The sequence below is a fragment of the Triticum urartu genome, chromosome 5A, assembly GCF_056163025.1.
Source record: "Triticum urartu cultivar PI428250 chromosome 5A, HENAU_Tu73, whole genome shotgun sequence".
Classification (NCBI taxonomy): domain Eukaryota; kingdom Viridiplantae; phylum Streptophyta; class Magnoliopsida; order Poales; family Poaceae; genus Triticum; species Triticum urartu.
Genome location: NC_141877.1, coordinates 330,506,286 through 330,517,734, shown reverse-complemented (window position 1 = coordinate 330,517,734; position 11,449 = coordinate 330,506,286). Strand labels below are relative to the sequence as shown.

General features: G+C 48.0%; 2 protein-coding genes across 2 annotated transcripts; one reads left to right on the top strand and one right to left on the bottom strand.

Annotated features, from left to right (window-relative positions):
- Positions 1 to 538: 538 nt before the first annotated feature.
- On the top strand, positions 539 to 3,096 carry HCF152 (Tetratricopeptide repeat (TPR)-like superfamily protein). Its single transcript, XM_048673633.2, has one exon. The coding sequence runs from the start codon at positions 720 to 722 to the stop codon at positions 2,922 to 2,924; it is 2,205 nt and encodes a 734-aa protein (XP_048529590.2). The 5' UTR covers positions 539 to 719; the 3' UTR covers positions 2,925 to 3,096.
- A 207-nt stretch (positions 3,097 to 3,303) lies between these two features.
- On the bottom strand, positions 3,304 to 11,198 carry LOC125508837 (uncharacterized). Its single transcript, XM_087525987.1, has 11 exons — positions 11,002 to 11,198; positions 10,567 to 10,746; positions 10,240 to 10,496; positions 10,083 to 10,149; positions 9,795 to 9,938; positions 9,539 to 9,642; positions 8,774 to 8,944; positions 4,585 to 6,188; positions 4,383 to 4,494; positions 3,917 to 3,997; positions 3,304 to 3,646 (listed from the first exon to the last, which is right to left on the bottom strand). Exons 1-11 carry the CDS (start codon positions 11,039 to 11,041, stop codon positions 3,566 to 3,568), a joined length of 2,841 nt encoding a protein of 946 aa, XP_087382113.1. The 5' UTR covers positions 11,042 to 11,198; the 3' UTR covers positions 3,304 to 3,565.
- Between the last annotated feature and the right edge of the window lie 251 nt (positions 11,199 to 11,449).

Here is an 11,449-nt window from a genome sequence, read left to right as displayed (position 1 = left end):
AATTTGGTATATACCGAAACCGAATCGTATTTTAATTTCATACCATATTTATCGAAGTATTAATACCATACAAACCAAAAAACCGTATAACCCGAACCATATAAACCGAATAAACCGAGCGCACAGAGTGAACAAATATACACAGGAGGGTCTGGAAGTTAATTCCGGGTTCTCATACATATGTGAGAGTATCTGAAATGTTCAATACACATGGTTAGTCCGCAAATAATATTGTCATCAATCATCAAAACCATTAGAGAGATATGCTCTAGCATCTACCCGACGCCCGGCACCGACGCCATGGACATCTCCGACGACGAAGCGGAGTTAGGCTAACGTGATGTCCAAAATATGAAGGATTTTTTTATATGATTTTTATGGATGTAGAAAATGAAATATGATGTACTTGAATGCATAGCATCAAATATAAGGTATGATTGGACACGCCTGGTCGCGTCCCTTGATGTTTGAGGAGCCGGATTCGTCAAGAGCCTATAAATGCTCGTAGTGAGTCATTGGGCTGTGAATGATACTAGGCCAAGTTAGCTAGCTTGGTACAGGTTCGTCCACGATTTGGGAGAGGCTCCACATGCAGAAACAAAAGAAGAAAGGATTTTGCATTCGAGTCTGAGACACTCACAGTTTAACACGTCAGCGTCATCCCCTCCCTCTCCTCTTCTCCTCCCCACCCCTGTGCAGAGCAGAGCGGCGCATCCATCATGCTGCACGGGCACGGCAAGCCCCGCCTCCAGCCCCAGCCCCGCCCTCCGGCTGCCCCTTTCCCCGCGCCACCGCCATTCTCGCCGGCCACCGCCACCTCCTCCACTTCCTGGCGCAACCACCACACCCTACACTCGGCCATTTCTCCCGCCCCACCGCTCTCTACTACCCACGAAGACGATGACGCCCTCCTTGCTCTCCTCCGCGCCGGAGAAACGGACGCCGCCTACCGCCTCTTCGCCGCCTCCCCCTCCCTCCCCGAGTCCCCCACCGCGGCCTCCCGCCTCCTCGCGCAGCTCTCCTACAGGTCCACATCCTCCCACACCTTCTCCCGCGCCGCGGGCCTGCTGCACCGCCTCCGCGCCCAGGGCGGCCTCAACCTCCTCGACGCCAACTCCCTCTCCCTCGCCGCCTCCGCCGCGGCCCGCTCCGGCAGCGCCCGCCTCGCCTACTCCCTCCTCCTCTCCATGCTCCGCCGTGGCCTTCTCCCCGACCGCCGCGCCTACACAGCCGCCATCTCCCGTCTCCGCCCCGCCCACGCGCTCCGCCTCTTCGACGCCGTTCTCCACCACCTCCGCCGCGCTCCGGACTCCAGCTCGGCGTCCTTCGCGCTCCCCGACACGGCCGCGTTCAACGCCGCGCTCAGCGCCTGCGCCGACGCCGGCGACTGCCGCCGCTTCCGCCAGCTGTTCGACGAGATGCGCAGCTGGCCTGGCGCGGCCCCTGACGCCCTCACCTACAACGTCGCCATCAAGATGTGCGCGCGCGCCGGACGCCGGGACCTCGTCGCGCGCGTGCTCGAGCGGATACTCTCCTCCGGCCTCGCCCCCTGCGCCACCACCTTCCACTCCCTCGTCGCCGCCTACGTCGGCTTCGGCGACATCCCCACGGCGGAGAGGATAGTGCAGGCCATGCGGGACGGCCGCAGCGACGTCTGCCTCCTGCTGAGGCATGTCGCAGTGGAAGGAAACGACGAGAAGGGCATTGCTATCGTCGTCGATGAGCACAGCGACGTGCTCGAGGACATCGTCGGACCAAAGCCGGAGGAAGGCACCGAGGCGCCGTTGCTGTCGAAAACGTACCCACCCAACTCGAGGGTGTACACCACGCTGATGAAGGGGTACATGAACGCCGGACGCGTGGACGACGTGGTGACCATGGCGCGCGCCATGCGGCGGGAGGGGGAGACGATGCCGGCGAGCCGGCCAGACCACGTCACGTACACGACGGTGGTCTCGACCCTCGCGGCTGCCGGCGACATGGAGCGCGCGCACGCCGTGCTCGACGAGATGGCGAGAGCAGGGGTCCCGGCGAGCCGGGTGACGTACAACGTGCTCATCAAGGGGTACTGCCAGCAGCTACAGATGAGCAGGGCAAGGGAGCTCTTGGAGGAGATGACGACGGAGGCCGGCATCGAGGCCGACGTGGTGACGTACAACACCCTCATCGACGGGTGCGTCCTGATGGACGACAGCGCCGGCGCGCTGGCCCTGTTCAACGAGATGCGGACGCGCGGGGTGGCGCCGTCGACGGTGAGCTACACGACGCTGATGAAGGCGTTCGCGGCGTCGGGGCAGCCCAAGGTGGCGCACAAGGTGTTCGAGGAGATGGAGAAGGACCCGAGGGTGACGGTGGACAGGCCGGCGTGGAACATGCTGGTGGAAGGGTACTGCCAGCAAGGGATGCTGGAGACGGCGAAGCAGACGGTGGAGAGGATGAAGGAGAGCGGCGTGCAGCCGGACGTGGCGACGTACGGCAGCCTGGCCAAGGGGATCGCCGTCGCCCGAAAGCCCGGGGAGGCGCTGCTGCTGTGGAACGAGGTGAAGGAGCGGTGCGAGGCCGGCAGCGGCAGCGGCAAGCCGGCGCTGAAGCCGGACGAGGAGCTCCTGGACGCGCTGGCGGACGTGTGCGTGCGCGGCGCCTTCTTCAAGAAGGCGCTGGAGATCGTGGCGTGCATGGAGGAGAACGGCATCGCGCCCAACAAGACCAAGTACAAGAAGATCTACATCGAGATGCACTCGAGGATGTTCACCAGCAAGCACGCGTCGCAGGCCAGGCAGGACCGCCGGAGGGAGCGCAAGCGCGCGGCGGAGGCATTCAAGTTCTGGCTCGGCCTGCCCAACTCCTACTATGGCAGCGAGTGGCGGATCGGGCCCCTCGTCGGCGGCGGCGACGAGGACAACGACGACGACCAGCTAGAGTAGAGATCCCTCACTCCTCCCGCAAAAGTTTTGACAATTACAAACTCGCAAAGAGATGCCGGTGCATAATGCTGTTGTTGCCTCATATCATCAACTATCAATGCATAATGGCAGTATGGAAATTTTACCCTGTATGAATGAATCTTCATCTCATGATGTTGCTCGCTCTATTAGATGCCAGTACATAATGCTGTTGTTTTATCTGTTTTATCATATATCATCAACCATCATTGCATAATGGCAGCAAGGAAATTTTACCCTGTATGAAGGAATCTTCCATCTCATAATGTTGCTCGCTCTATTAGATTTCAGACATAAGAAATTTTACCTTGCCAGACATAATGTCCAAACACCAATTAGTAGCTTATTGAGGATTCCGAAGAAACAGAAGAAGTTATCTCTTTATTTACCACACAAGCATTGCTTGTGGCGTGTGATGTCAACAGTGTTGATTATACGTACAATTTAATCAAAATAAGATTGTTGGATTGGACAACAAAAGCACTTCAACGAGGCTGTTGGATTGGACAAAATAAGATCCAGTGGTAGATCACAGGAGTGACAACACTCCGAGCTGAGCTCTGCGTGACTTTGTACAGCGAGTCTGCTCCCTGATGGTACCTCAAGAGAAGGTGAAGTGCAGGTTAAGGCGTGTCAGATGTTCGAACGCTTTTGGAGTACTTGGTACAGTCAAATGGACCGACATCTTGAGCTTTGCGTTTAACCTACAAAGACACATGCAAAATCTCTTGAACAAAGTCACAAGAAATGCAACGAAAAGTGCATCCACTGATCCTAACCAGTGCATTTGCTTCTCTCCTCAGAAAGAAAAGAAAAGAAAAGAATGGAATTTCTTATAAGAACTATACAAAGCACTGCAAGTTCTGTAAAGATTCATTGCATGTACACTCTCTAAAGCTAAGGAGTATGGAAATATTAAAGCGACACTTGATGCATGTTTAGGGAAGATGAGTTCCATATTTGCAATTACGTACCGGTGACCACGGACTGGGTTCTGGGGTAGATTTGTCCGTAGGAGAATTTTGCACAGCTCCACTCTTCTGTTCCAGAACTTCCTGTTAAAATGTATTTCATTTACCCATCAGGTAAAAACATCGTGCTGAAAATAGTGATATATTCGATGAAACTTGTAACTGCCAGTTACTCCCTCCGTAAACTAATATAAGAGCGTTAGATCACTAATTTAGTTATCTAAACACTCTTATATTAGTTTACAGAGGGAGTATATGGCATGCAGATGCTTCATCGGATTCATCATAACTAATATACAGAAGCAGGACTATAAAACTAAAGAATTATGTTGGTCGCTCAAGGGTGGGGAGAGATCTGGCACATTACAGCTGTATATAGAACATCACATGTACAGAATTAAGATAACCACCTGAACTAAATTCATATGAATGCCAGGTTTGAAATGCAGTGGTGTTCAAGTAAACTGACCTCCCCACAAGCCTCCATGACAGCAAGCCATTCTTCCGAAAATGGTACCAGTTGTTTTAGATGATCTTTAAGGATGGTATTTGCGCCTGATTTGTGCGCCGCCTTGTTCTTTCTGCAAAAGATAAGAACAAGACATAATCAATGCGCTGTGCAATTGAAGCCAGTTAACTTTATGCATTCGATATACTTGGTGCAGGCATACCCTATAGGTGATGCATCCTCTAGAGCTGACAACTCATTTGTGTCAAGATCCATATCGTCTTCAGCATTTGGTTCTTCCAATAAAGCAGACCGTCTTTCCACTGCCAAAGAATCATGTGTTTCTGTCTTACAGTCAAGTGTGACTTCTTCTAAATCGCTAAGATCAATACAAGGCACAGGTACTGCTGGTTCCATAGGGGAACATTCTGTACTTCTATAATCATGGTCACTCTCACACCCTATTATCACCTCTTCCTTGCCAACCAGTGGACTATCTGAGTCAAGATCCATATCATCTTCAGTATTGGGTTCGTCCAACAAAGCAGGCCGTCTTCCCACTGCCAATGAATCATGTGTTTCTGTCTTGCAGACTTCTTTCGAATCACTAAAATCAGCACAAGGCATATGTGCTGCTACCTGTATAGGGGAAGATTCTGTACTCCTATAATCATGGTCATGGTCACACTCTATTAACAGCTGAAGTTCATTGCCAATTGGTGGACTATCTGAGTCAAACTCCGCTCCACCATCAGTACTTGGTTCTTCTGCTGAATTAGGCTCCGCTTCATTACACAAAGAACCATGCAAATCTGTTGTGCTGTCAGATGAAGCTGGTTCTGTATCAAGTGGATTACCAAATTGTGGCACCTGATCTGCAGATGTTGTAGACTCTACTGATTTCCTTAGAGTGGAACATTCAGCATTCTGTTGATTCTGGGAATCAAACTCACGCAAGAAGTCAGGACCTGGAGTGCAACTGTTGTCTTCTGACAAAGAAACTGCGAGCGTTTTCTCTCCAGCAAGAGAATTTTTCAAGTCAATTGCTAAACAAGCACTACTGTCTGACTTGCTTTGACAATTGAGATCATTAAGGGTGCACACTTGAGAAGAAATGTAAGAAGATGACAATCTAATCGCAGCAATAGGGTTCATTGAGGAGCCAATGGGTTCATGAGAACAGGAATCCTCACCATGCTCAGTGATTGAGGAGCAAATAGCTCTAAGAGAGTGGGGATCCTTATTAGGTCCAGTTCTGTTTATAATGCCCGTTTCTTCAACATGTGATGAAACGCTATATGCATTTAGCGCGCCATTTCTGGAAGCGCCATTTTTTTCTGAACTCGATGACGGTGTAGTATCTCCACTTCCAGCAGACGAGCAATCAACCTTCTGCGTTGGTTGATTATTTGCATTTCCTGAATATGCTGAGCATGTTATTGTACCTTTTGACAAGGAATCTTTCCCAGAACACACATTAGCATGCTCTAGAACAGGTAATGAAGAGACCAAAGTGTTGAGAGTGTTCTCATTGGTTATAGGATGCACAAGAGGCTTCGAAGCCGCAGGGCAATTGATTGGCAGCTGCGGTGTTAGACTGTGTCTGCTTTTTAAATCCTCAGGCTGCTTATATTTAGGAGGCTTTACAAGTGATGAAGTATTTCTAGTAAAGCAGATCTGCCCATTTGCTTGAGCAGTATCACCATTCAGCACAGAAGCCTGATAGAGTCTGCTTTTTAGGTACTCCGGCTGCTTATATCTAGGAGGCTTTACAAGTGATGATGTATTTCCTTGAGCAGCAGCATCATGTGACACAAGAGCCTTTCCCTGAAATGGAAAAAAAAAAACAGTCAACCAGTGAAGTTTTGACGATGTTCAAGAAATAAAGTTTTAATGAAACACAATAAAGCCATCTCAAAAAATAAGAATTTAAGTGACAAAGGCAAGCCAACAGATTTCAGAAGTTCAAAGGCAAGAAAACTTGGAAACTAAATTAATCAAAGAAGAGAAACTAAACGTGTACTATCTTAGAGACATATAATTATGTTTATTTTTATATTTTTGAGGGCAAAAGAGGTATTTATTCAGAAACTATTACAGGGAGAATACAGTCTGTAGCAATCTGGTCTGACGCACATAAGAAGCAATCTCATGGGCTACAAGGTTTTGACCTCTTCTGATCTGGACAAAGCTACAATCGGCACGAGATGAAACTTCGCACCGAATATAACTATAAATAGCAACCAGCCTTGACATGTCCTGGCATCCATTCTTCAGAGCCGAGACAACTCGGCTGCAGCTTTCAGTGGTGATGGGCATAACAGCGCGACTCGTGCCGAGTAGAGCTCTCTCCAGGCACACCAGAGCTTCAGCTTCCTCGGCATCATGACATCTCTCCGTGACACACCCGGCTGCTTCAATCACATTCCCTTGGTGGTCATGGAGAACAGCACACAGTGGCTTCTCTCATTGTGGCAACAAACGAGCTGTCCCCATTGATGTTCATCCAGCCTTCAGTTGATGGGATCCATTTGGGGCACGGAAATATATCAGAACTAAACTGCTGGCTCGTTCCAACAGCATTCACAACTATAGGTTTCTTGCCTTTCACATTCTAACAGTTGGACCAAACAGCACCATTAGAATCAGTACTGAGCATCCCTACGTAGTTAAGTGCTGCCTACGGAAATTATTAGTGACAACTGGGCGTCACCCAGTTCGCGGGCAGTGCGTGAGCACCAACTCAACCACGAGGGTTTGACTCCCGTTGGACAGAACTTTTATTTCACAGACCGCCTGCCTCAGTCATTCTTCTACAAACAAGACCACCAGGCGATTGCTTGAGTTTCGTTTTATGGAAAAATTATAAGTAGCGTCTGTAGCATGATCATCTCTTGTTTCAAGCAACTTTCATATAAAACTCCATATGGAATAACTACTAATGATTAAACCATTCTACATGTATGCTAAGGAAATACCTTCACCTTTCATCCATGGCAGCGGTCTGAGACAAAGGTCGGGCTGCAGCCGCCGGACGGCGAGAGGCGCGGCGACGATCTGGCGGCAGTGCGCTCCTGATCTAGCGGCGACTGCGCTCCGCACGGGCGATGTTGATCTGCCTTCGGTGCTCCCGATCCGGCCATGTCGGCCCCTGGGCAGATGGGCCTAGACAGGGTACTCTCCGGCGAGGTGGTAGTTGCCTAGTTGGCGGTTATGTTTTCCTTCATCGGTTTTGGTCCTTATGGCAACCACTCCGGCATGCGGCGGCGGACTAGCTAAGGATTGTGGTGACCACCGAAAGGTCTTCATGAGGGTTCCTCTCTCTAGATCCGGTGGTTGACTTCGGCGGGGAGAAGCAAACTATGGACGACAGCTTGACGCAGAGGGATGGTTGTGCAGCAGCGGCGATCCTCATCACATGTAGCTGCTGAGATCGCGGAAAAGTGGTGGCGACAATACTCAAGCACCCGGTCTCGAGTTCCCAAGTGAAAGCCTAGGCAATGACAATGTTTTTATGTCGTTACCTTGTTGAAGGCATTGCTCGGATATGCTCGGACTGGTTCTTTCGGGTGAAAACCTAGATTCTAGCCTTGAGTGGTTGGAACCGGTGACGACAGCGCTTGAGCGTCGCTCCTTTTCTGAAGTCATTGTTGTTGAAGAACCTTGTCGTCCTTTTGGTGTCATGAGATGGTTGGTGTGGATATGGTCATTGTTGTAGTTTGCCAATCGCTTTGGGCTTTTCTTTTTTCATCACCTATGCATAGCTTTGGTCTTATACTCTTATATGACTTTTCTATTTGCCTGCATGTTTTTATGTGCGTGCGTCGGTGTTGGCTGTGTGCATCCTAACTATGCAGAGGCCGGGTGTGTGCTCATTGTGTTTGTGTCCTCTTGATGCTCCATTTTGAGCCAATAAAATCCACCCTTTATCGAAAAAAAAGGAAATACCTTCCACAAAAATTAGGATATCAGCACCATTATCTTTCATACATTTGCAGGGAACTGATTTGCAAAGCTTGGTGGTATGCAGATAAGAACATCACATAGAATCACATGTTTATTTAAGTATTTATTACTCAAAGCAGCTGTAGAATAATCGCACTATTTGCATACAACGGAGCATGGTTTTTGAGTCGCGACTAGTCAAGTCGCCGCCAGCCCAGCGGCTCGGCGATTAGTCGACCCAAGTCGCTGTATAGTCGCCATAAGTCACCCTGATTTTTAGAAAACGACTTGGCGATTAGTCGGCGACTATACAGCGACTAATCAGCGACTCAAAAACCATGCAACGGAGAGAACTATAAACAACACCAGTGAACTGAATCACAGAAGAAAAAAGATATGTATTCTTAAAAAGATGTAGATGTAAAACTATCACATGTTACTAGGTATGGAAGAGTGTAACAGTCTACCTGAGAGAAAAAACCAACTGAAGGTGAAGGTATGCGAAGTGCTGATGGCTTAGCAAAAGTTGATGCAGGTACACCAACAAAACTGGAGGGACTATTTTGTGAATATGTTGAGAAACTTGAACAGTTTCTAGAACTACTCCCTTGTTCATGGGTGGCTGTAACAAGAGGCGCCTGCAAAAAAAATAGGTATGCTTCATTACTGCAAATATGACTGCAGACAAATTTTCCAAATGGTGATGTGAACTTCATTATGTAACACTTGAAATTCTAAAAGCCAGGTCAGCACTAAGTTTTGTCTCCTTGGGTAAGATTAATATTTGAAATTTTTAATCTATATGCCATTTTTCTCTTGCAAAGGATGCCAGATGCCATATTCAACTGAATATCACCTCAAATGACTAAACGAATCTTATACTCCCTCCGATCCATGTTAATTGTCTCTGATTTAGTTCAAGTTGTACTTATACTAAAATTAATATGGATCAGAGGGAGTAGTAAATATCTGAGATAAATCAAGATCTGTAAATCTAAAGCCATGGATTCTAAAATCAGGAAATGCAATATGTATGTAGAATGAGGTGCTTACAATTCAAAATTTTAGGCTGTAAACATCCACATTTTCAAATACTTACAGTAGCATACATTTTAGACTTTTTGAATCTGATGGAGTGACGAAAATTTAGGAATAGAACTGACATTGCTTGAAATATCAGTCGTGCATAGAAATTTTCCCATATTAAAATGGTAACTGGTGCAAGCACTCACCACATCTTTCTCTGTGGTAGATCCAGAGGATTTAGTCAAAGGTGTAGGCTTAATCTTCGATTTAAGCGGGAGTGCCTCCATTTTACTTGGGTGCTCGGCTTTAACTGAAAATTAGCAGTGTGATGAGTTAGCCAGTTGGTAGTAACATACAAGAATGCAATAATGTAAGTTAAATGGAGCCTGGGGTTTAGGTAAAAATATTCGCTGAGTTCACACGACTAAGCTTCTTTAAAAAAAAACATATACACAAGAATACCTGGAGGTAGCTTTGTGCTTGGTTTGGAAATATTTGCTGCGGATGAGGTACTTCTAGGGACCGTGGGAATAGAAGGTTGAAATGACTTTTTTGGTGTTCTTGTCATTTGAACTGTAGTGTTTGAGTTGGGCACCTTCTTCTGTGTATAACTACGTTAAGACTAACAGTATTTATAGGTATCAAGAAAACGTCATACAGCAGTATTGGCGATAAGTTAAACCTACTGATGGTAAGTGGTAACAAAAAACTAAGATTGTCCAATTATCTTAAAACTTGACAAAGGATATGCATATCCTGCTGGTGACCGCGGTATTGAATTTTGAATGCTTCGTGCTGACTTCTTATCCTGCTTTCCCTGCAATTGGTCAGAAAGAGCAATGTTATTGCATGATTATTAGTGTCCACCACTACCACAAGTGAACTATGCGCTTAGTGGCGAACTGACCGGAAGTTCTCTCTGTTCATGCCGCTCAGAATTTTTTGCAGGAGAAAACAATTTCCTTCCCTTGTTTTCGGCGCTTCGATACTTCACAAGCAATTTTCCATGAGAGTTCTCCACGACTTCCTTCAGTACGGATGAACTGTCGGATCTCCCATACCTACACAATGGGGAAACGATACCACCAACCCCTGAGCCAGGGCTCCTGTTTGCCTTCATTTGTGAGCCACTGAGCACAGAAAGCTCCATGTTATCTAAAACACCTGCGAATTTTACAAAACCGTTAGCTCCAGCCCAGTCTGACATGAAGATCTGCAAAAAAAACTACCGAACCTTCTTCAGTGAAGAAAGCAGGGTTCCATGCTATGCTCTTCCTGAGGTTAAACCCGCCAGGCTTCTTTTTCCTCTTTGCAGAGACAGCCCCCTCCCTGTGCAGCATCGGGCAATCGGAGACAATGCCGCGGTCTTGATAGATATTCTCTTTGTCACAAGTTTCAGGGAGCGGAGGAGAATCTGTGCCAAATCAGAAATCTAGAATTACTACCAATGAATTCATCGCTGAATGGCGTGAAGCAGTACAGATGGACGCACAATAACAGCAGCTTGGACCAAGTAAAACCTGGAGGGAAATTTAGTTGCGCTAAAAACGGTGGAGAAGCACGCGGACGCAAAATCTAGGTCCTAGGTCCCCCACCCACCAAGATCCCCATTGGATAACTGAATCAAATCGCGCGCGCGCAGAGGGAGAGAGAGAGAGAGGTGCCTCACCGGATCCGGCGGCGGCGGGGATGTGCGTCGGAGAGTCCATGCGTATATCTCCCCGGAAATGCGGCCGTCGCCGGAGTCGTCGTCGGAGGCGGCGGCGTCGGGAACGGGGATGTGAGATGGCGATGGGGAATTGAATTTGTCTGGAAGTTTCCTGTTTGGTTCGAATCGGCAGCCCAGCGGGAACTCTGAAATTTCGAGGGGGGGCTTGGCGAAATGCACCATTTAGCAGTTCAAAAAAAAGAACACCATTTAGCAGTTCAAAAAAATTACGCTTTAGTACATGAACCTGCAAAACCATAACAGGAGGCCATAAAATTGCAAATGCATCCAAGCAGGATAAAAATCTGCTACGTTGGCGTTGACATGGACAAAGAAGGGCGTTTACATATGCTTCTGCGAAAAGGACCTCACATTGATTTAGTCTTCAATTGATCACACCCGACACTTT